Source organism: Pempheris klunzingeri, chromosome 19, assembly GCF_042242105.1.
Source record: "Pempheris klunzingeri isolate RE-2024b chromosome 19, fPemKlu1.hap1, whole genome shotgun sequence".
Taxonomy (NCBI): domain Eukaryota; kingdom Metazoa; phylum Chordata; class Actinopteri; order Acropomatiformes; family Pempheridae; genus Pempheris; species Pempheris klunzingeri.
In genome coordinates, this window is record NC_092030.1 from 13,634,431 (window position 1) to 13,659,346 (window position 24,916).

General features: G+C 39.0%; 1 protein-coding gene across 1 annotated transcript in view; it reads right to left on the reverse strand.

Annotated features, from left to right (window-relative positions):
- The window catches only part of LOC139218828 (astrotactin-2-like), a 251,718-nt gene that overhangs the window by 134,434 nt on the left and 92,368 nt on the right, over positions 1 to 24,916 (reverse strand). Inside the window, exons 5-6 of the mRNA XM_070850535.1 lie at positions 7,644 to 7,751; positions 4,645 to 4,791 (exon numbers count right to left, since the gene is read on the reverse strand). Of these exons, the coding sequence (XP_070706636.1) occupies positions 4,645 to 4,791; positions 7,644 to 7,751 (255 nt within the window). The remainder of the gene's footprint in view (positions 1 to 4,644; positions 4,792 to 7,643; positions 7,752 to 24,916) is intronic.

Consider the following 24,916-nt stretch of genomic DNA (forward strand, 5'->3'; position numbering starts at 1 on the left):
GGAGGATAAAGCTGTGGACGTATTTGCAGTAAGTATCCATTTCTGTGTCAAAGTGAATTTAAAATGTATTTCAAAACCACGTTTGGACATAAAGATGGCAATTGGGAGATTATAAAGGATTCGCACAGTTATTCCGGTTTATGCCGTGAAGCCCACGAATGGTGGCCTGCAGGCTGGCTTTTTAAGAGAGGATTATTGCAGATGGAAAAGCTTAGACAATAGCCAGCAATCAAATCTGAGTCACAGGAAAGGTTACAGGACCAATGCCCTGCACTAAAATACGCAACTCAGAGGAGAAATCTCCCATGAAGAATTCCTTGCACTTACACCGTGCATTGGTAAAGCAATAATAACCCAAACCTAATGTACTCTTTTTTGTCCCTTTCATTCACAGCATTTTTGTTGTTTCTAATGGACTGCTCTACCATTTGCATCCACCTACACACATGAAGTCACCAGCTGCTTCTTTTCATAAGAAAAAAAAGAGTGTTGCTCCGGGACTGCCTGACTCACACAGATGCTCACAAAAATACACTCATATGTTAAAGTTTTATTTTCCGGCTACCTGGCAAACATAACTGGAGCCACTCATCTAGGCTGTACAGTGCAGAGTAGACCAATAACTGTCCTGCCGTGCTGTTCTCAGGTAAATATTGCATTGCTTTTTGCCATTATCCTGCCGTATGGACTGAAGTTAAGCTGAAGTGCATCTACCTCAAATGTTGATGTCATATGTGAGTGGTCTATGAAAATAGGACTGTATAAGGTAATATATCAGCAAAATGAGCTAGTTTCATTGTACCTGAAATAATAAAAAAAAAACATAAAAAGACTATTGTTGAGGTGATTCAAGATGTGTGTCTTTTGCTACCACACACAACAGTCATGAAATTAACTATTAAAATGATAGATTTAGTAAATATTGAACAATCATTGACTGTCAGTCTCTCAAGAACAAGGCCTGTTGTTAGTAGGAAGTATCCAGTATGCACCAAACAGCCAAAAAAGCTGAAATACGCATATAATTCTCCGAAAGGGATCCTCCTTAAAAAGCATCTCCCAGGTCAGGCTGCCCAAAGAAGAGCATAACAATGCGATTTCCTACAGCAGTGCAGCTAAGTGACCAGGACTGCCAGTAGCCCTCATTTGCTGAGAGAGAAGAGAAATCTAATGGTTTGAGCTCACACGGTGAGGAGGCAATTGTTAGATTATGAGTTGGTTTCTCTGAGACCTGACAAGAAACCCCTCCTGAGCAGTTAGAACACTGCTGATTGCTGGCAATTTTGCTGTGCATATAGTGAATTGAGCGCAGAAGACGGGGGGACATTTATTTTGTTAGAATAACCCCCTCTCAGCTGTTTTGGGAACAGATGTAGAATTGAAAGTATCACACGTCTGTGCCATAGTGACAGTGATAATTAAAGAAACTCTGCATATCTAGCAATTGTTTTTCTATTGAATAAGTGCAACAATTGTTCCTTGACAGTAATTTACACTGACTGACACGTTTTTTCTTCATTATTTATGCCTTTGTTTTGCTTCTGCCTTCTAACATACAGTATTGTGATTTTATCATTACGTTGTGTGGTTATAGCAATTGAGATACAACCTTAGACAAATAACTGATAGATAATTCCATATCATGCCTTAATAAATTATACTTTTGTCAATTTACGAAGTTGTATTACCACCTTTGTACTGTGAAGATATATTTAATTCCACCCATATTTGATTTAGTAATGAATGTGTCATGATGTTAACTCAAGTGTCCTAATGTTCTGCATCCACTGAAACTCCACATCTTCCTGCTTCCTACCTTCACATTAGCATCTCCTGTCATGTCTCACCAGTCTATAAGTTCCTGCTGTTGAGTTCTGCTCACACAGATACCTGACCTCGTCACTCCTCTGCCTCCAATCACTCATTATTTCCCCAGTATGTACTGTTGAGAATGGTTTACAGACATCATATGTGATGCCTTCCAGCCATACTGTAGCATTACGGTCCCCTTTACTGCCTGCCTGTTCCAGCCCTGACCTAACTTATATTTATACGTGGCTTGCCAGTTTGGATTTGCTTTGTTTGTTGATCTGTTGGATTTGTTTGTTTGTTTGCTGAGTGCATGATTGCCTGCCTGCTGCCGACTGTATGCCAGCCAGACCAATGGTTTAAGCTGCCTTTTATCACATCTCTTCTGACTCGGGTGTTCGCTTTTCGAACTCCAATTCCAGTGCACACAAGTTTGCAGAGAAACAACAAAAGTCAAAAGCCTTGCTTATAGCTCCTACAGGATGCACTGGTCATGTTCATCAGACAATAAATAAATGCTGTACAGAACACCTAACATAGAGATGATTCTCCTGTTCGTAGAGCCTTAAAGTACTCGTAGTGGGGCTACACGTTTTTCCTGAGGGTGGCGTTAAAGGAAAAACCATCGAAAATGTGAGCAAATTTTAAATGATCAATTGTATGGGAGATCGTGAGTATCCCAGGAAGATTTCACTTAAGTCCAAAGAGGTCAGCTCAAGGAGCATCTGAACTTTTAAGAAAATGTTATGTATGAGTGGAAATTTTGTGGAAATTCCAAAATCAATCGATTATCATTCAAGGGGACTACATACATCTATATTAAATTTCCAAGCACGCTGACTAAAACTTGTTCTTTGAGACTCGTCAATGACAAGCCTCTTACCTCTGAGTCATATGCCGACAAAAGTCATAATAAAGAATATTCATTTTGTATTACATTTACAGTATCTTAGAGACATATTTCATTTCAGTTTATTTTGGTATCATATTTAAAGTCAAGTCAAACTAGTGTTTTTTACCCTGTGGAGAAAGGTAGAATATCTATATGTGACTCATACAACAGATTTGGACCACTTGTGAATTTCACGTATGAGAAAAATTAGTGAATGCCACAATTTCTCTTAAATCATTTGTACATTCCACAATATTGTTGGTACAAGACTATGATACGGTCTGCAAAAAGACATGTTATTTGATTGGTTGGGGTTGAACTTCAGGGAAACTACTAAACATTAAAAGATGATGTCTTTTACAGTAAACTGGCTTACATTATATCTTTCAGGGGTTTGTTTTGCATGTAGCTACAGAATGTACTATAGAAGTTGAAGCTATGTGTAGTGATTTTTTTTTTTAGCGTGCCCATTAAATGAGTGTGTGGGAGGACTAGAAATGAGGGCCCAGGCAGCAAGAGCACCTGATCGACTGATATGTGAATGCAGAGCTTTCAGAGATATGGCAATCATTAGTTAAATTGCCTCAGATCCTCACTCCCTCTTACTTCACTTAACTCCTTAAACATTTCCCATATTGTCCTCTCTTAGCGCTTATTGAGGTTTATTCTGAGGTATCTTGCCAATACACGGACCCAATTTACAATTATTCCCTACCGAACAAGGAATTTAAAAGCAGACTCAGTGGGGTGACTCTTGAAGCTGTTGCATGTCTATATATTTGATTAGTTTCAATATTCTAAGTTCTTTAACTTCTGTTTATTCAACTTTCCTGTTGTCTCTTTGTCTGTGGAGCATATAGCTTCTTTGTATGCTATGTAGACAGCTTGTGATTTTATAGTAGTAGCATTTACAGCTCATTAGCTGAAGAGAATGTTTATCATTGTCATGTCAAGTGAAAAAGTGCAAACCACAGAGTAGGATAGAATTCCAAACTTCTGTTTGCAGTCATATGTAATGAGGCCTGCACAGTGAAGGCTCCAAGTGCAAAAACAAAGGAAAAAAAAAATCATGTTTTGAGCACAGCGCTCTTCATCAGTCTCCTCTTTTCCATTGGGAGCTGGGAGTGTGTGGGTTTTATTGTTCCGATTTTTGCTCATTTTTTTTGTTCCAGCACATGATTTACTTTTTCTTGTATGGATGTGCGTCTTTTGTACTTTATCAATTGTGCAGAGGGGGCATTGATACCGAAAAGAACTGAAATTGAAAACCACAAATCACGGTTGAGGAGGTCGCGATTTTACTGCAAGCCATTTGTAAATAAAAACAGGGGAAGCATGTTGGAGCTGTCCCTGGTCCATTAACTGTTCCTGCTAACAACAAACACGATAGTTACAGAATATTTTCACCACTCAATAACAGCATGTACCTACTCGACAGACATGTCTGCGGTATGCTGCTTGAAGGACAACTGTATCCAATTATGACTGGAAAAAAATGAAACAAGGTGTACCGTGATGGATGGTGTCAATTTTAATGACATGCTCCACAAATCTATATCCTGTTTTAGCTAACAAAAAGCTCAACATTACCCACAGTGGAGGTGTAGTAGAGGTACTACGTACAGTATATCCCTCTACAATTTCTATCCTACTACAATTTCACAAAAGTGATAAATGATTTCACAGTCTTCCTTGCCAAGTTTCATTCTGACTGACTTTGGCGAGTGTCTTGTCAGCGACCAATTTTTTTCCCCTTTACTGCAAAGGATCTCTGTCAGTTGGACACATAAGCCTGTGAAACATGAAAGCTTCTTAATATGAATAAGAGCCCAGCAAGAGAGCATGGTGAAATAAAAGTAAACAGATGAAATTGTCGATGAATGATGAAAAATAGTCGATCGGCTGAGTATTTTGCCAAGGTTTAATGAAAGTGTTGCACTTACCATCCGCTACAAAATGCTCAGGCACATGGAGGGTAACCTTGACAGTGAGAGGGCAGGAATCCTGCGTAGCATAGACAATGGCAATGACACATGTGCTGATGGTAATCAGCGTCAAGGTGACCTTATTTAGAGGACTGTGTGTGTGGCCTAGAGGTAGAGAAAGAGAGAAAAGGTAAAGGTGAACAGTTTGACAGAAGCTCCTTTTATCAGCGTCTCAATCACACATATATTTGAACATCCTTGACGGGAAGTGACAGCATCCTACTTCTGCACCCGGGAGCACAATGCACGCAAACACATAACACAAACCCAGAACTAAATTATCCACTTTCGCACTACAGTTTGCTGAAAGCACACCCTTCAACCTCCGTCAATCCTTCAAAATGCAGTTAATTGTACTCCTGATTTATAAACCTAAGCAAGGTTCAAGTATGGCATGAGTAAGTAAAGGATGACTTAGAATGCCCAAGCTCCTGCAGAACAGCCTGGAATAATTTGCCAGTGTGATATATGATCTTATTGCCACTGACAGGGTTATAGATTGGTTGTTTTGGTTGCCCTTTAGCTCTGTCAGGTCTCCAATTTCCAAGCCAGGATACAGGGAATGAAATTAGCCGCTTAACCTCTGTCTACTGATATTTATCATGGGGGAGAAGCTGGCATGTTGAAGAGAGGCTTACTGGGATGTGATATTGATACGGTAGTAATCGAGCTGGTTTGGAAACACTGTTCTAACAAGATCTAACTGTTAAAAAATTAACTGGTCCTGTTGAACAGCTTGAAAATGTGCTCTACTACTTTTTCTTCCAAACCTAAACATCACACAATGGCTCAGAATGTGGAGACTTCAGAAAACGTGTGAATAGTTTCTAAGAAGAGAGCTACCCAGCGTGTACTATGCAGGTTTGTTACAAAAGTCAACAGTAATAGTCTGCCTATTCTTGTTTCCCTGTTGTAAACAGTGGAACTCAGGCAAACTCAGATGGTAGTAAATTCTTGTGCTGGGTAAATGATGTGTATTGAACAAATGCCCTATTTTCTAGTTATGTTGCCAGATCAGTGAGTACCTCAGAAAAACAGCTACGCAAAATTTCAGATGATTTATAGTTTCCAACTACAATATTCAAACAAAAGGTCAAATGAAACAACTGGAACAATGCACCATCATTAAAGCATTTATACTATTACTGAGTTTAATCAGTATAGCCGCAGTGACAGGAGAGTTCAGCGAATCACATCAGAAGTTTCAAAGTCCCGAGATAGGTGCTCAAGGTCAAAACCACGGAGACAAAGTTGGAATAATGAATCACATGTCATGACACTGTGAAGGGACAGAAACAACAGCTGTCTACAGCAAAAGCAGAAGAGCAGCTAATCCCTTTGGGATGTGGGTGGTGTCACTGGGCTTGTGAAGGGGTCCCTCAATTAATATAAAAGCCTACTGAGTAGACAAAAGCATGTACACTCACGATGGCAAACACTTATTTTGTGGCCACAAACCAAACACTTTGTCTATGCACTCACGCACAGAAACTCTTTACGTCCCTCTGCCCAATCTTCTAGATAAAGCAACACCTTTTTACACGAGCTGTAACTTTAACACAGATCACGGCCATGGGTTTTTATGTCTTTCTCAGTCATGTCTCTATGTGCTTTTCTCATAAATAATATCTAAGTGAGACCTGATGGTTTAGACAAGGACTCCTTCATTTTTTCAAGCTTGTGAACATTTTTTTTTGTGTAATTCATAACAAAATTAACTGAAGCACACATAGCCAATTTAAGAGCGACGTGATCATAAACCCAATCCTTACCCTCCATTTCACACAAGGTTGCATTAAAACCATGAGGTAAAATCTGCTAGCGTGTTTAGGTGCTGAAAAATATTCATGAAAAATAGGATATATTTTTCAATTCAAATTTAAGTAATCTATTAAGTAACTATTACCCATACAATCATTTCTGACCAAAAATAATGCACCTTCAATAAACTTTGTAGGAAATTGTAGGGAACATTTTAACCTTGGGAACCAAGTTAAAGTTTCGGTTCCTGGGTGGTAACTCACGCAACCCAAAAACATAACTGCTGCTTGAGAATCTCCCTCCCAGCCAGGAACTACAGAGGTAGATTACAGTGCTGAATGCTGATGATTAGAAAAACATTAGCAAGCCCCACTTAAAAAGAAAAGCAAGGCTATTGACTTGTCTTATTGTTTTGTGGCTACATACTAAAGCAAAAAAGTTTCCAGCGAAAAAAACACTCCTGCTAAAACTACTATTACTAGTGTTTCGCCTCTCTAGCTTCATGTCTACCTCTGTGCATCTCCTTTATAACACAGATTCAGACTCCATAGCCACACAACCACTAAAAAAAACTCAACAAAATGACCTCAGTCATGATAGAAAAAGATTGAGTTCCATTAGTTTTCAATTACTACATGGGCACCCAAGTGAACACACACAGGCTAATTTTCTGTTTCATTTTCTCCAAGTCACTTACTCGCATACACAGAAATGCAGCATGCACGTAGTCTTCACTATCACATATCACTATGTGGTAAGGGAAGTTAAAATCATGCTTCCCATCAAAGTAATTTGACTCAGCTTTGCTCATCACTGAGCCTCCATTTACATCAGCTCATATATCTGCTTTGAGTGTCATTGAGCTGTGCCATGGAGCAGCACTTTAAACCCCATCGGGAATGTGCATGACTCCTTCCTACTTCTAGCTATGCTGACAATTCCAGAAATGTCTAGCCTCATTTCACTCAGCTATAGGTTCCCCCTCCATTATTCCTCCTCATATTCAACCAATGTAAGGTTGGAATTCATTTTTTTTCCGAGAGGTTTTATTGTGTTTTATTCCCCTTTTACTTTACTGCATTCTCAGCAGTATGCAGTGGATAAGAGAGTCCCCCCCCCACCGTGCGGGTTAATGTGTTTATAATGAAACAAATTTATAACGATATACAAATAAGTACACCTGCACCCCCTCTCACCTTTGCTGCGTCTTCGTCCTCTGTGCTGCTCTGTGTAAAATTTCATTTGGCTGTCATCTTCAGGCTCCGACCCTGATTCACCTTGAGGACCGAACACACCTCCGGTTGCTGGCGGTGGGAAGATAAGAGGAGAAAAGTGGAAAGGAAATCCAAAAAGAATCAATCAATCAATGCTTATAGTATTTTAGGTCCCAATTATGATGAAAAAAAAGATGACAACTGATAACTTGTGTTTTTTTTTTTCAGGTAAATCATTGCTTAGAAACTCTGCACAAGACAAAACACAGGGGAGAGAAATGTCATATTAAATGTGCTGGCAGGACAGTATGAGCACTTTTCAACACAGGTTAGTCATGACCATGGTGCTTATGTTACAGCAACAAACGGGATTCAGTTTTAATCCAGGTTCAATTCAATTCAAATTCTGTGCGAAGTCAATTTAAGTCAAATACTATACATGCAAGACACTTAGTTTATTGTTGCCATTTCAATTTTGCTGAGGCATTTAGGAAAACACAGTATTATTACAGATGACAATGTTGGACCCCAAACTAACATCCACATGCTTTGACCGCCAAATGAATAAAACCTGGGTTTGGGTTAAAATTATGCCACGGTTAAGGGACTGGGAATTACGAGTTGCGTTCATTTTACTGACTAATTTGTAATGTCCATATTTAGCCCTGAAAAAAAACACAATATCCTTCCGAATGTAGTTGCTCCCAGTGTAACTATATTCAACTCCTATTGAGGGCGTAAGATGTTCCCCTCCTCCCCACCCTTTCCTGTCCCTCCTTGTCTGATGTTGGCCACTGTTGGTAATTTGTCCATCGTTCCTGGGTCTCTGGAGCTTAATTTACTAATCAAATTAGGTCATATCCCCAGAGTGTGCCCATGTGTACATGTCTGTATTTAAGTCAGAGTGAGAGCAAGATTGAGGCTGTTGGAGTTAAGAGGCTTTGTTTGTACTGCCTTGCCATTGCAACATCAAAACATGAATCCCTGCTAAATGCAAAGGGGCTTCAACTGAGTGATAATTGCCAAGGATTTGCAAAGTTTTAAGCCACTGATGGATAAATAAGTAATCTAAAATAACCTAACGTGAGCGGATAGCTTCAAACCACAGTCTAAAGCTGATATATGTATATTACCGTAAATCACACATTTTTCAGCATAGTTATAATGAAAAAAATGTAGCCTAACTACACCCTAAAGAAACAATTTTATGTAAATAACATCTATCTAATTTCCTCATGGTTGTACATATGTTTTGCTTGTATAATCCCCAGGATCACAGTGATTACACTTCTTAATCTCCCAAGGTGGAAAGGGGATAACGGACAGAAAGAAAATCAATATTTTTCTCTTGGCTATGAAGCAGAATCTGAGAAGAAATGCTTCACCTGTTGACAGTAAATTAAAACAAGCAGGCATAGAAAAAGAAAATGGACAATGGGTCTGCTGTGTACACAGTTGATAATGGCTCAAACATTTAACTCTGGTCAATCTGGTGAAGACATACTTGGTGCAAGGCCAGATGACAGCATGTATTTATCAAATATCTGGTAAAAGTTGCATTTTGGAAATAAGTGAAGGACAGAGGGGAAATATTGAATATTGATCATATTGAATATTTTCAGAAACCCCCCCCCCTCTTTCCACACCTTTCTGACTGGATTAATGTGTCTGACCATTTCTGTAACTTTCCGAAACAGACGATTCAACATTCTAATCCACTTCACGCTGGGACTGGCCAGCTGTGCAGAGGTGAGACAGGAACCAGGGTTTGAACTTCTCTCTTTATTTCTCACTCTTGACACAATTAGTTCTGTCACTTGGAACAAAGGAGGGGAGAAATATGTACCCATTATCTCCATATCATAAACAATATTGCATATTAGGACAACATGTCGTTCAAACCATTTCTTATATAGCATTACCTGACTCCATGTCTCTTGCTAAACGTGTCCTATTCCTTTTACACAACAAGGAGTTCTTTTGAATCTACTATAAGTGTGATTCTTAAGGATGGATGGAAATTCTACTTTAAAAGTATAAATGAAAGCGAGAAAAAGTTAAATCAAGCTGCTTTAATGTACATTTTGCCAACGATAGCGCAACATATTTTCCCTTCCTTGTTCAGTGGTCACAGTCATAATTCATGGGCGAATGCCGAGCGACGCAGGTAAAATTCCCTCTTTTACTCACTTCATAAACATTATGTCATAACTCATGAAAATTTGCCTGCCCCATAAAGATTTTAGACATGATTAAAAGTTCTATTAAGTCTGTGTAAAAAGATGCATACAGAAAGCTGTAGTCGTTCTTTCGGTCTGGTGCCCTTAAACAGGTTGAGAGTCGACTTAGAACTGGAGTGTGAGAGTCTGGCGGTATTTGGAAAGCGAAGCCAAGGCAATGTGGTGTAAAATTGGTTCTGAATTTATGCATCGTGTTAGAACATGCCCAGAGAGGTGCCGGATGGAGACAAAGACAGACTGAGGAAGAGAGACAGAAACAAAGAGTAGGGCGAATATATCAAAAAAAAAAGGAGCGCGACAACAGCAGATAACAGATCTGCCTAAAAATGTTCTTGTCCACATTGTTTAAAATGTGTGTATTTATCAGTATGGGAAGACTTTGAAAACCCAGGGTACCAGCAACAATTCAAATCTTAACACACAATGAAATGCTCTCCCATCAAAACTTCATCTAGCTTTTGCCCACTTTTGTAAGTGAATTTTCATTGTTCTCTGAGACTCTCTAATCGGTGAGAGATGTGGATGTGTGCAGTCTTTGAGTTAGGCTGCATAGAGGTAAAGGTTTTCTCCAAGAATCAGAGCTATATACATCTCGACTTTGAATGTGGCCTGAAATAAACACTAACGAGAACCACCAGTGTGCTTCATGCAGTCTTCCCATTTGATTTGAACTTTGAATGACTTTGAGAGAAGAAACGAGTGCTCTTCGCTGAAAAAGATGCATCTCACGCTGTAAGTAATGAAAAACTCTATTTCTATAGATTAATACCGGACTAATCTTACAGAATCAGAGTGGATAAAAAAAATCTCTGTTTTCCATATTTACTAATATCAAAGTTTAAGTCATAATGTAAGTTGAGTTAATGTGTTAAATTGCATTGAATGACACGGCACAGCAGAAGTGGGGGTCGCAGACAATAGCAATCTTTGTATTGCACACAAGTGCTTTAATATGTAAAATAAAAACAGAAGGTTAAAAGATAAAAGGTGTCATTAAGATACTTTTTAAATACTGGATAGAGGGGAAAAAAATAAATGACAAGAAAATGTAAAAATATGTATTTATCTATTTTTTATAATCATTTATTTATTCATTAATTTATGTATTTATGTATTATCAAACATGCTTACTATTGGCTGTGTTCCTCAACCCTGACCCTAAAATCCACTGATGGAATGAGGACAGGCTAATGTCCTTGCTTTTCAAAAACATCCTCTACTCTGAAGGTGTTAAGCGCAAAAGGGGTTGCCACCAAAATAGAAGTATACTACTGTAATAAACACACAGTAGATGCACATCATGCACCATTTATACTCTTGGCTAGACTTACACACATGAAAGCACAGCACAAATTCCATTAAATTTGCACTTTTAACCTGCGTCAGATTAGCATTTGATTTACTACGGCACGAGCTAATTACACAATCAGAGATTTCGACTGCCGACTTCTAGTTGCTTCCTAGGAGAGATCATATTGTAGTAATGCTAAAATAGAATTACTCATTGATGAAGTGAGTATGTAATTTTAAAGCATAGAAAAGATTTGTAAAATTAGCACATAATTATATAAACCTCGCAAGCGATGTAAAACAGATGGAATGACAAAAAAAGCATATACAAAAGAGAGGACTGGTTATATAAAAGAAAACAGCCACCAAAATAAAAATGAATTATCAAAAGAAAGGGTTTGCCGCAGTGATTTAGAGCTGCTAAATCACGGGAACATCAAAAACTGTTTTAAGTTTAATAAGTACAGTCACAAGTCTCTGTTTCCTCTTTGTGAGCAGTTGTGTTACAGCAGGTCCTTCGCACATTTTTGTGATGTGTTCAACTTTTGTCTGCTCTCATTGAGATTTGAACAGAAAACTAGCCAGTTAAAAGTATATTTTAATAGCCCTTTGTACATTTATACTTTTAGTTGCAGAGAAAATTAGAAATTGTAGGAAGCTTAGTAAATCCAGAGGAATATGAAGTCAACAACACATATTTCTGTCATTTGCATGATCCTCCCTCTAATACAATGCATAAATGATAGGGTATGTGGGCGTGTGTGTGTGTGTGTGTGATAGTTTAATAGATAACATACTCAAGAATACATCTGAAATAAGGTTCAAAAGTGGATAGAAATCTGGCTCTGGGTCTTTTCACTGCTTTTCTTCCTTTTTCACAATGTTTTTTCCTCTTTCAGTCCATTTTCTTTTGTCTTGATCTTGCTTTTCTCTCCCTCAGCGGTAATACCTTCAAAACCGAGCCCTATAAAAACATCAACTCCCAGAACACTGAGGCTAAACTGCAGCATGTCAGTACTACAAATTTCAATTACCGGAGCATACCCATCTCACTTTTACAGTCCTGAAGTCCATCAGATAATTTTAGAGTCCTCTAGGTCTTTTTCTTTTTTTTTTCAGCTCTGCTATGACCAGTCCCAAGCATGGATGAGAAAGGATGAGTGTTCGGTGTAATGCTAGCACCCCTGCCCCATAAAAACTCTAATTGCTACAGAAACACAGACAGAAGAACAACAAGAGAACTTCGTCCTGAGGGAGGTTCTTCAGTTCAAAACCTATGATGTAATAAGATGAAAGCTTGGATTCTCTGGAAGCCTCAGGGTTGATCGGCCCTCTCTCAAACAGGAACATGGCCATTAGAACATGGACCGTAAAGACCATGTAGTGGGAAAAACCACCCAAGTAGCAGCAGAAAATGAAAAATTACAAGATGGACACAATAGGAACAGAAAAGAGGAGTGGCATGCTGTTCAGATCATGATGAGGGTGATGCCTCATACACCGAGGGTGTAGTGCTCATGCTATCAAGATCTACACAGAGAGTGCTGATGGGATGGGAGGCCCATGGACCAAGAATCATCACAGCATTATTCAGAAGAAGATTCAAGATGAATGTAATCCAATGCTTTGCTCCAAAAAAGGATAGTCAAGATGAAGTGAAAGATAAGTTCTATGATGATTATGATGTGATTTTCATGCTGGAGGAGATCACATCTGACACGAAGAGATGACAGGAACACATGGACTTGGAGAACTAAGTGAGAACGGAGAGAAGTGTATAGAGAAACGTGCGATGAATACGCTTTTTAGTGGAGGCACCTTCCCCTGCAAGAAGCTGTGCACCACTAGACCATGTTAGAGAGAATGAAACAGATCTCATCAGTATGAGCAAGAAGTTTAGAGGATCACTGAGTATCACCGAGGATCACGAAGTAAGAAAAGAGAAGAAGTCGAGTCATCTCAGTTAGAAGGAAAGATGCAGTTGACTTCCAGCTATGAGACCAGCAGGCGGGATTCGGAGGGAATTGATCTTTTGTTGACCAGACTGCCAATCTTTGCATTATTATCAAGCAACCATTAGAGTGGAATTCGTCACTGTATGTCAGCTTTGTTGACGATGAAAAAGTGATCAACAGTGTGAAAAAAGAGACCCTTTGGAGTGATGAAAGACATGTTGCCAGCCACTTTAAATTTAAGATCAAGGCCGGTCAGGCAAGGACGTCTACTCTCTCCATTCTTTTTCTACTGGCCTGTCATGTGCATAATGAGAATAACCACTGAAGGAGGAAAGAATGTAATCCTGTGGACACTGTGAACATAGCTTGATGACACAGACTTTGCAGAAGATGTGGCACTGATGTCACACAGAACCCCTCAATGCAGGATAAGACCACAACACTGGCAGCTATATCTTCACAAATAGGACTTAAGGGGAAGATGAAGATCATGAGGATGAACACAATCAGCACTGAACCCGTCACAGTTGAAGGCAGCAGGCTTGCAGAAGTAGAGTTCATTACCTACTTTAGGAGCATCAACGACAAGCAGGGCGGTGCAGATGCAGATGTCAAAGTATGAACAGGCAAGGCAAGGATGGCCTCTTAACAGCCCAGAAGTGTGCAGAAATTCAAACGCTATGAAATCAGACCTCACCTCATAGCGTTACACAGGATACATATTACAAATGCAGACAAAAGGGAAGGAACGTCAGTTAGTCGCAGAAAGGACTGGATCCAGTTTTCACTGTGCATACATATAATGTGGAAAAAATATGTCATTTAAATCCAAAAGCCAAAAAAAGAAAAAAATACAGACATGCAAAAGCTGTTTTTGATTCATGTTTTGCTGATGCTCTTATTATTTATCAAGAAATAAGCAAATCAGGATTTTGGTAATGTGTATTTCTATAATAATAATACTAATAATAACACTTCAACTTCTTAAATATCTGGAAAACAATTAACTGTGAGAGAGTTTTAATTTGTGACTGCTTGACACAGTTTCTAAAATCAATTTATCTTTTAGCATGTTCACTCACCGTCATTATTAAGTTACTGTGCCAGTTTATTAATGGAGACATCAGCCGATAGCAAAAATAGACAGTAAACGCTAGAGGAAGCACATAAAAAAAAAGAAGTCAACAGTGAAAAGGAAAAGAAGACAACAGCTATAAACTTTGCAGGCAAACACAAAGAGACAACAATTAAATATGAAGTAAGAATAATGCCATTTGATGTTAAAAGTGCTTGAAGGAGAAAGTAAGTGAGTCGTGGCTGTTGAGCGTTACAATACGGGAAGGACACACTCAGGTGTGAGTTAGAGAGAATAGAAAGTACAGGGGAGAGAGAGGGAGAAGTTTTCCAATCCTCCCTGTAATGAGAATGATTAATAGTTATGGGAAAGCAGGGAGGTGAAGTGATGAGTTCAATCCGAGTAGTAAAAGCTAATCATCTTCTGCATAGGAGAAGGGCACATCACACTCTGTTAGTCCTGATAGACTGTATTTTACACCAGCGCAAAAAAACAGCTCACACCAGCAAACCTAATGGACCTTATCTGGTCCTAAAAATTATTAAATAAGATTGAGAGTGATAAAACTGCATTAAGCTCCAACACTCTTCACATTACCATGAATTGCACACCACTTTGTAAATATATATACTTGTTTCTCAATTTACCCTCCTCACATTTAAAGACAATACTTTGATTTCTCCTGTATCTACTCTGAGGAGCCTCCTAGGCTGATGGAAGAATAATCCTTGAAATTGCTGGAACTCTGCCAAAACAACTATCTCCAGATCCAACGAGTAATGGTGAATGGAAGTAATAGACCTACTATCAGTACAATCTACAGCCCAGTGTTTCTTTAGGGGCTGTAGATCAGGGACAAACCTTAAGGTGAAAGGTGACTTGGTGCTCTCCCAGTTAGGTCTGAAGACATATGTTGGTCCAGGTAGTTAATCCAAAAAGGTAGTGGCAGTGCTGTATTTGCAAATAAATTGTAGGAATTCTACTTGGTCTAACATTATGGCATCAGATAATTTAACATTCATAACAGAGCTTAAATGCCAATCACTAGAGAAAACACTAACCACTCATAGATAAGTCAACAATTATGATAATAATAAATTACTGAAGTCTTTTAAAGCAAAACTGTAGGAAAAAAATCACTAGTTCTTGATTTGCAAACGTAGATAGTTTCAGGTTTTCTTATAGACCATAATAGACCATATAGGTAACAGAATGTCATTTGGTTTTGGAATTCTGGTCGGACAAAAGAAGACGTCTGGTTATGTCACCTTGGCCTCTAGGAAATTGTGATAGACATTTCCTGGTATATAATGGACTGAACAATTAATCAGTTCATCAAGAAATGAATCAACAGATTCATCATTAGTGAAAATAATTGCTAGTGGCAGCCCTAAATCATACTGTGGTGAACGTGCTAAAACTACCAGGTTGGAAGACAATCTGTGCCATATAATGCAGATGTCAAAGATTCTGTCTTACAGACATATGTGGGAAATTATTATCACAGCTGACTGCACAGAATGGTGTAAGTTGTTTGAGTTTTCTCAATCGTTACGGCTCATCAAAATGGGACAAGGCATCTGAGTCTCATATAGAAAATCACTCAAAAGTGTTTTACACATGCAAGGACCTGTTTTTTTTTTTTTTACTGATAATTAATATAAGAAAATCTCATTCTGGTATCTAGGGGCATATGGGTGGGTGTAATACAGTGGGTCATTTACATCTGTTTTCTGGGGACTCAAAATCCTGTTTATTTTGTTCTGGCCACAACTGAGAGTTATTGCCTTCAAGCTCTTGACTGGCTGAAAGGTGGAAAAGAAGCTGGAGTGGAGCTGTGAACCAGTGGGTGAACTATATAGTGGGTGCCTTTCTGGTTGGTAGCTGTACAGGAGAGCCAGAGTGTATTGCAGTGAAAAGAAGGATGAGATTAATAGTGTATGGATTATACAATAAATTATATATAGAGGTTAGCTACAGAACACCACCCATTGAGTTGAGATGCCAGGACAGACAGTCCTCCTCAAAAACACTTCAGCTAGGCAGATGTTTGTCGACACAGCCCAAACCTGCATTTCCCATTTGGAGGGCAGCCTTATGACTGATTATGTATAATGCATACACAGTGTATGTGTTGCATTTTATAGTGCCTTTATGAAGTCTGCTCATTGGAGAGATTTAATTTCAACTGTGGCAATCCTACCTGCCAAACGATATTTTCAAACTTTTTAGAAATGAATAGGTTAAGTGCAGTTTTTACAAAACAGCACCCGAATGACTGTTTTAAGAGGAAAGACCTTTCACAGAAAATAGTAAATATGAGAGAGAACCACGTCTGATATTTAATCTGCCTTTATGTACTGTATGTTGACAGGTGGCTTGTGCATTAAAATGTCCTCGTGCTCATGAATACTGTATGCACAGTAGTCTGCATTCTCTTCTACTGGATGCACAAGTGTGCACATGACTGTTGGCTCTCACAATGTGATCGTGGCGATTTTTGTGACTCTGAGCAAGATGAACTGCTTTGACCTATGGCTACAATACTCACAGCTAAACGTCAGCGCATGTGTGTACTGTACAGTGTATTTGCTGTTGAAAGCGCGTCCTCATGCTGTATGTGTGCCTGAGTACATACGTCCGTAACCGTGTGTTTGTGAGTAAATTAAGCTGACAGCAACACCAGTCCCCACATGGCTCAGCAACTGGTAATCACATTAAGGCACAGCTGCATTCAGCAGTCAGGCTTCCGACACCAGCGAGCCAAATATTTCCAACTCGTACGCAATACAAACTGACGTCTACATTCAGTCAAACGTGAGAGTATGTAAATTTTCCATTTATAATGCACAAGACAGCATCTGAGAGGCTCCGAGAGCAAATGTGAGAAGTCATATTCATTGAGTTGTATTTGTGGAAAAATATATTGTAAATGTACGTGAGCTGATATGAGTACAACTTTACAGCATCCACTGAAATGGTGAGTGAAAATTTATATAATTACTATTAAGAAAAAAATGTTGTGTAAATGCTGCACTTTCAAGTCGGATCTGTGATGGAATGATCTGAGAAATAGGTGTGCATTCTGGTGAAGCTGGGAGCAAGCACAAGCGCAAACACAGGTTGCAGGGGTTAGGATCAGGAAGGAAGGCCCGAGGCATTCGATGTAGCCATGCCGCACCAAGCAAAGGGATTCAACACTATAAAAAAAAAAACGAAATCTGAGAGATAGGGGGAAATCCAGGAGGTAGAACCCGTGATTTACTTTCTGTCTGGCCAAATCTGTCATGTTGGTGCAGGACGCCCACAGGTGTATCACGGTGGTCTAGCTGTCCTTGTCTCCAGATTTCTGTCACTGCTTTGTTTGCCTATCCAAAATAATACCAATTTATACTTTTTTTTTTTTACTCTACGGATGTAGATTGTACTTTTAAAAACCCTGCACACATGCACACACACACAATCCTATTATACATAAACAACCTAGGCATGCTGAAAAGTTATTACAGAGGGCATCACAATATAAGCCCTGTTGACACATTTTACAACATAAATTTATGAGTTCCTACCTATTATGCTGGAGAGAAAAGGTGGGAGGCTTAACAAGGCACCACTTGGCTCTTGTACTCAAGTGGGCTCAGTGTTTGTACACTTAGATCTATATTTTTTATTGTATCTCTCCTGCATTAAGAGCATACCCGCCAATTTAGAGCTAATACGAAAATGGTAAAGTGTGCGGAGACCACTCAGGGATTTTAGATGTGATTGCTGAAAAGGTGTGACAGGCTGTTAAGGGTGATTTCAGATGCAGTGGCCCTTGGCACCCAATTGTATGTTGTTTTCTCACCTTTTATCAACCAGCTTGAGCTGTGTTAAAACCACCGAGGGTGGCTTAGGAAGGCAGCTGTCACCCAAAAAAGTGTTGCTTTGCCACTGCAGCTTTCCAAAATGGAGCATGACAAAAGGATGGCTCCCGTTTTCATCCATTCTTTTTTTGTCTTTTTATTAATCAGTGACATTCGCATCTTTTTCACATTAAGCTGACATTGATGGGTTTAACTGTCTCATCTCTCATCTGTTTGAATATCCAATTTTGAGTCTAACAGCTTGTCAGTCACTGTGGAGCAACTCAGTACCCAGCAGGGCGGTGAAGAAAACTCACGCACAGCCTGGTGCTCTGAGCCCGTAAGCCGACTCTGCAGCACAGCAATGTTGAAAAAGGAGAAACTGGAAGGTCATATAACTCCTATTATAACATAGTTTGTGTGTATATGCATTCTAACTTATTGGTTACACTGGTCCACATTTTAGATGGTGGAAAAGATATTCAATTTTGCTTGAGGGCAGTCTGGTACTGTCTACCTCACGGGGGGGTTAAAGAAAAAACAGTAATGTGGCTCAAGGAACAGTTAAATCATGCTGTAGCTGAATAAAAAAATGTTACAAGCAATGTTAAAAAGAAAAGACAACTGCTGCAAGAAGGCTGAAGTTAGGGTTGTACTGTCAAAGCAGCAGGAAAAAAATCCCTTTGGCAATATGTTTTGAGTTAAATACAGACAAAGGTAATTCTAATGACAACGGTGGTTCTAATAATCCCCAAAAGAGGAAAGAATGTGTAAAATACCTTAGAATAAGTTACTCAAAGTTATAAAAATAAATCAACACAATCCTTTAAGCTTGGATGTGAAAGGTTAAATTGGAATTAAAGAACATTTGTAGCTTCTAAGCTAAAACTATCTATGTGTAAAACCCTTGCAGTGACCCACTAGATTAGCCGCTTTAAAAGCCCGAGCTGCAAAATGAAAAACTACCACCGTTTAGAAAGTGCTCCCACTTTGTGTGTGTGCGTTTTCACTTGGTCCCACTGGCATCATTCAGATGAGAGCAGCATTATCAAGCCGTACACAAAATTTGCAAATCGATGGCAATAACTTTCACAAGCAGTGGACACAACCATCAGTCAACTCAGCACTGTTATGACAGAGACAAAGTTAAGGTCGTCTCTGCTACTACTTTCTATGCCTGTTACGTGTCATTTATTTTCTGGTTGAGCACCTAAATTATACATAAACTTTATTTGACTACATAATTTGTAACAATGAAAGCCTCTGACCTTTTCCTCTCTCAACAATACAAGACCAATACATACAATGAAGAAGACGCTCATACCCCAAAATAAGCTTCCTCCTGAATATTAATGCTATCACTGTAGGCAACATCAAAGAATATCCCCAGACTCTTAGAGTCAAAGTCTTATACAGTGTAGTAAGGACTAAGCAATGGTATCAACAGATTATATTCAAAGGTGGGCTGTAATCTAACTGTTTGAACTGTAGCTGTTTCCCACTTACACTGTGCTGACAAACTAATCACTGCCTGGATTATGTATACAGGAAACCTTTTTTTTTGAATGAATGAATCACTACATTTGTATATCAAACTGATGTCACAAGGAGATGGTGCGGTTGGATGATCACATCCTGATCTGTGGTTGGATTCAGGCAACAAAGGCATTTTGGTTAAGGTTGGAGAAAGACTGTGGTTTTGTTCCAATGTAAATCAGTTTGTGATTCATAATTCAATTCACTGTGGATTTTTTCTTTATTAAATCAAGGCAATAATTCTTTCCTAAACTTAACCAAATGATGTGAGTGCCTAAACATAACCAAAAAAAAGTTTAATAATGCAATAGTCACTACACATCGATGTTGCAAGGTGCAATTGGATATTTTGACAGAGAACAAATTAAATATGCTGTCAGTGAACATTTTCATGATACAATACAGTAATAGAATATGTAATCTGTTTTCCTCATTACATTGCAGATGCAGATCAGCTGTTTAAATATGTAACTTCTAGGAGACAGGATTGGCATAAAATGACCAAGTGTTTAAAAAAAAGAAAGAAATACCTGCTTCAGCTAAAGCTCAGCCACCCCAACTTCATCACAATGACCTTTAAGTAATGAGAACCAAAGGATTACTTCACCGGCTGCTCCTGAAGCCCGTCTCAGCCAAACAAGAGAGACATGGCTGGCTGTGACAGGGTATAACCCCCCCGTTGCATAGCTGTTTGCTCTGCGTCCCGTCCATGTGTCAGTATGAGCACGCTCATAACCTCTGCCACACTTCTCTGAATAAACTAATAAATATTGTTCCCCATCATTAAGTGCGCAAAATAACTGCATTCCAGTGACTTGGACCAACATGGTCCCTGAGCAGACAGCTTAAGTACAACAGACGGCCTCTCTAGACGGACATCAAGCCTCTCTTTTTCTGTTAGAAAAACCGGTGGGCATTGGTCACATGCTTTTGGAATGCACATCCCAAGTTCCACTTGAATATACACACCCCACTTAGCAGCTACTAAGCAGAGTGCATGCAGTCATGTTAAATAAGTTGGATCAGGGATTTGAACCTATGATTCACTGATTTCAATAAGTAGACATGTAGACATCTAAGGTGTTTTTTTTTTTTTTTTTTAACAGTGAGATGATTCTCTGAGCAGGATCAATTTTTGGTATTTGAGAAGAGTTATATCCCTGTGATATTGATTTTAATTAAATTTATGACAACACTGGACAGGGAATATCAGGCTTGGAGGTATCATTAATCTATGCATACTAAAATAATTATAGGATTAGGATAACTTCATGAGACATTTTGTTACTTAAAATTAAATGTGTAGTTACTGTTTAACTACACTACAGTATGCTCACTAGAGTAATATGTCTGGTTATGTGGAGTAATCCAATTAATAATGTGGTGTGTATCTTACTCAACTGTGCAAATCAATGAGTAAACAGAGCTAGCCGTAGAGCTAGAGAATTTATTTATCTATTTTTAATCAGAATAAAATCAGTATCTATTTTACCTAAAAAAGCAAATCATCATGAAAATTTGAGTGAATGAGTTCAAAATAATTCACTTTTTTTTTTTGAGAATGTACCTAGTTAAATTCAATGAAAAATAATTTCACTAGGTTTTATTATTATTTACTAAACTAAAATTATCAACTACTAGTGCAGTGACCATTTGGGGGAATGGTCAAACAAATTGCGTGCCCATTCAGAACAAGTTGATTTCTTGACATTTGGTACATCTGCATGCAGCGTTGTTGGAGGGCGTGCCTGTCCATAGCGGTCCAATTGCTTTGCCACGGGAACCGCTCATCCAATCGACTTCATACAGTGCATTTCCTTGGTTTCTCAGCAATACACCCGCCAAGTGTGAAGCAGGTTTGATGAATGGTTGTTGAGAAAAGCAAGGAACACACAAACACACACAAAGTCACATACCGACCGACAGGGATTTCTTCCTTCATAGTAAGATCATATGAAGAGAAGATTAATTAGAGGAAAGAAACTTGGTCGCATAGAGAGAGATCACAAATGTCTGTTGACCTGCCTTTTTGTCTGTGTATTTCTAGGTCTTTCACAGACAAAACACAAAAACAGAGTCACACACTGTTCTGCCTTGGCAGTAGATCAGCTGTATGCAAGCTCGGCCTGGCAGTCTGGCAACTCTGGTAAATGCCAGATGGGCTGGCCCGCCGAGTGTGCTGCAAGGCCACCGGCAATGTGGAAAAAGAAAATTGCGCGGAAAAGAAATTTGATTTGCTGGCCGAGGTGCACTTGATGTTGGAACAGCACATCTGATTTGGGGTTACACAGTCCCAAATAGGCTACCTATGCTGTAAGGCAGGTGCAAAAAAAGTGCTACTGTCGTCTCCTCCCCCCAACTGCTTCAAGTAGATCCGCCCATCCATGTACTGTCAGAGCGTAAGCAGGAAATAATCAAATTAGTGAGCGTTTAGGCTGAGGTTTTAGTGATTTGTTGATGCTCAAATGCAGTCTAAGTTGATGGACAGTGTTTCTGAGATGTTGACCTCTCAATGTGATGAGAACCATTGTATCATCACTATCCTGTTGCTGCTGTTTAAATTTAAACGCAAATAAAAAAAAAAATGTACTACAGAATTATTTTTTGGATGTATATGGGCGTGTGTATGTATATATGTGTATAATTAGCTGTATCTGTTTTTTATTTTGCTTTTTTCATTTTACTATTTTACATTTGATCATCTGCTATTCTAAATGCAGTTATCTGCACATGCAACATGTTCTATTGTAGCCTTGTGTTGTAAAATGACAAGTAAATGAACCTTGAACCTTAAATGAAATGAGGCCATGGCTGTACACATTTGATGACGCTGCAACGTTTATTAGGGAAGGAGGGAGGTTGGAGGAGGAGATGAAATGCTGCCCCCTATGTTCTTGGAGCAAGTGGCCAAGATTTTACATATTGCTTCTTCAAGACATGACATTGGGCCTGATTTGACAGCTGTGTTAACGATCCCCTCTACTGCCAACTGACTATTGCTTAGCGATGTGTTCGAAAAAGCATGATGTTGTGGTGTGTATGTTGGGACGCCCCAGGGCTCCAGACCCACAGCTGTAATCACTGTGTTTTGTCTGCAGCGAAGATTGAGGACTGCTGAAAGTGAATCTGAGCACAGAATGAATTTTAGCACCACGGAACACACACACACACATACACACTAACACTCTCTCACTCTTTTTCTCTATCTTTCTTTCGCTCTTTCACACACTCACACACGCACGCACGCACACACACCCACACACACACACACACACACAAAAGACAGCACAGAACTTTCATGTGCTACTTCAAAGCATCAATTAAACAGGAGAAAAGCTGGATAATAACCATAAGGTTATCCTCATCGTAATGAGCCAAAGTATTCGTTGTGACACATCAAAACACTAGCACGGCTTCTAGCCAGCACATGGAAATGCATTAACACCACAGCGGGGAATTGCATGCACAGAGGAGCATGCAAATAAGGGAGTACGTTTTAAAGGACAGTTTCATTATTTGACTTAAACAAAATGTGTTGCGACTTCAAAGTTTCGGACGGTGGCCAAACCAGAGTAATGACGATTATTTATTATTACTCTAGTTTACAAATATAGGCATCACCCTCTAAAAGACCTCATACACTGGTAAAAATATCCTACTTGATCTACTTTTTAAAAAATTAAGGCAACTTTTTGCAACATATTATTTTGTAGATCAAAAAAAGGCTAGTCTCTGTATAAACGTCTGCATTTTTTGTATGTAAAAACAAAAAAAAAAAGACCTAATTCTAGCATCCCACTAGTCATTTGCGAGGCAGAATATGTGAGTCTAAGAGTCTATTTTACTCTTAGACTTTCACATTTCTATTTTTAATTGAAACTTACTGTGGCTGCTCCCACTTCGCAATTATATTCAAGCAGAGTTCATAAAACAAGATCGCTAGTTGTGATGTTCCTAAGAAGATTGGCTGATTAAGTACAATACATGTTAAAGGGGAACTTTGCTGATTTTCAACCAACTTTGTGTCCTTGCAATGTAGGTAGAATACGCAAATGAACAATAGCTATTTTGACAGAAAACCAAAGGGCTGTTGTTTGATTTAATAGCTGACTTAACAATGAAATTATTACTGTTAAGTCAGTTATTCAATTGAAAAAACATCATCATCGCCCATAATGCCATGCGGAAGCCAATAAGGGAAATAAAACCAGTCACAGGTCAAATCAAAAGCTCTGAACAAGGAACGTAAAATATGAAAAAGTCTAGGATGAACTGCTACCCAATGAACTGCCACCCCTGACTAAACTTCAGAGAGAAAGGGGACAACTAACAGCAGCTCACAGCATGTAAATTCCAGATCATTAGAACCGGTGTTCACAGGAAAAAGGGCATATGCAGGGGGTTGTAGGAGTACAAAAGAAAGGGCGACTGTGTGTGTCTCCTTGTGATGGAATACTCCAGATGCGAACAAAACATGAAAAACCAACCTCTCTCCAAACTTCACATGGCATGAGAGAATTGCTGACTCACACACTTTGATAGCAGAATGCAACAACTTCTGTCAGGCAAGAGAAAGAGCATTAATTTGGGCACTTCAATGGCAACAGGGTAACTGGCCACACTTATACAAATAATTTCTTGCGCCATGTATCCGGATAAAACTCACACAGGAAGTTACGTTTATCATAGCAACATGTATACATCTTCATGAGGAAGAAAATAATTTGTCTTGACTAGCGCTCACATGCTAAATATTCATCTAGATGGCAATAATGCAATAATACATATAAACCATTTCCAAAGGTGGTTTGAGCTATCAAACTCTATCTTGTCTCTAATCCTTGTTGGCAGCATTTAGCTAGGCTTGGACAATTTCTTCTTCTTCTTCTTCTTCATCTTCTTTTGTTTTCTTATCATCACATAGATAAGTGTAAATGGTAACTGACAGGAATGCAATGTTTGATTAATGATGTCTTAAAATTGCTGTCAATGCACAAGTTGACACGTTTTGAAAATTCCTCCAAATAAGGTGGCTGCCAAAAATAGAGAGTGACTAGTAACTAAAAAAACTGGGTATGAGCTAACATTTTCAGAGAAGTCCGGGTAAAAGATGATGCTTAAAAGAAACTAGGGCAATGCCCGCTGACAGGGAAATAAGGAATGTTGCCACAAAGCAAAATTTCAATATGCACGCACGTGGACACCAGGAGAAGAAGAGATGAACAGCTGCAGGGTTTTGCTGAGCAGACACATCTGCTACTGTAGTTTTCCACCTGAGTAGATATTCAGGTGTGTTTTTCCTTTATGATTTCCG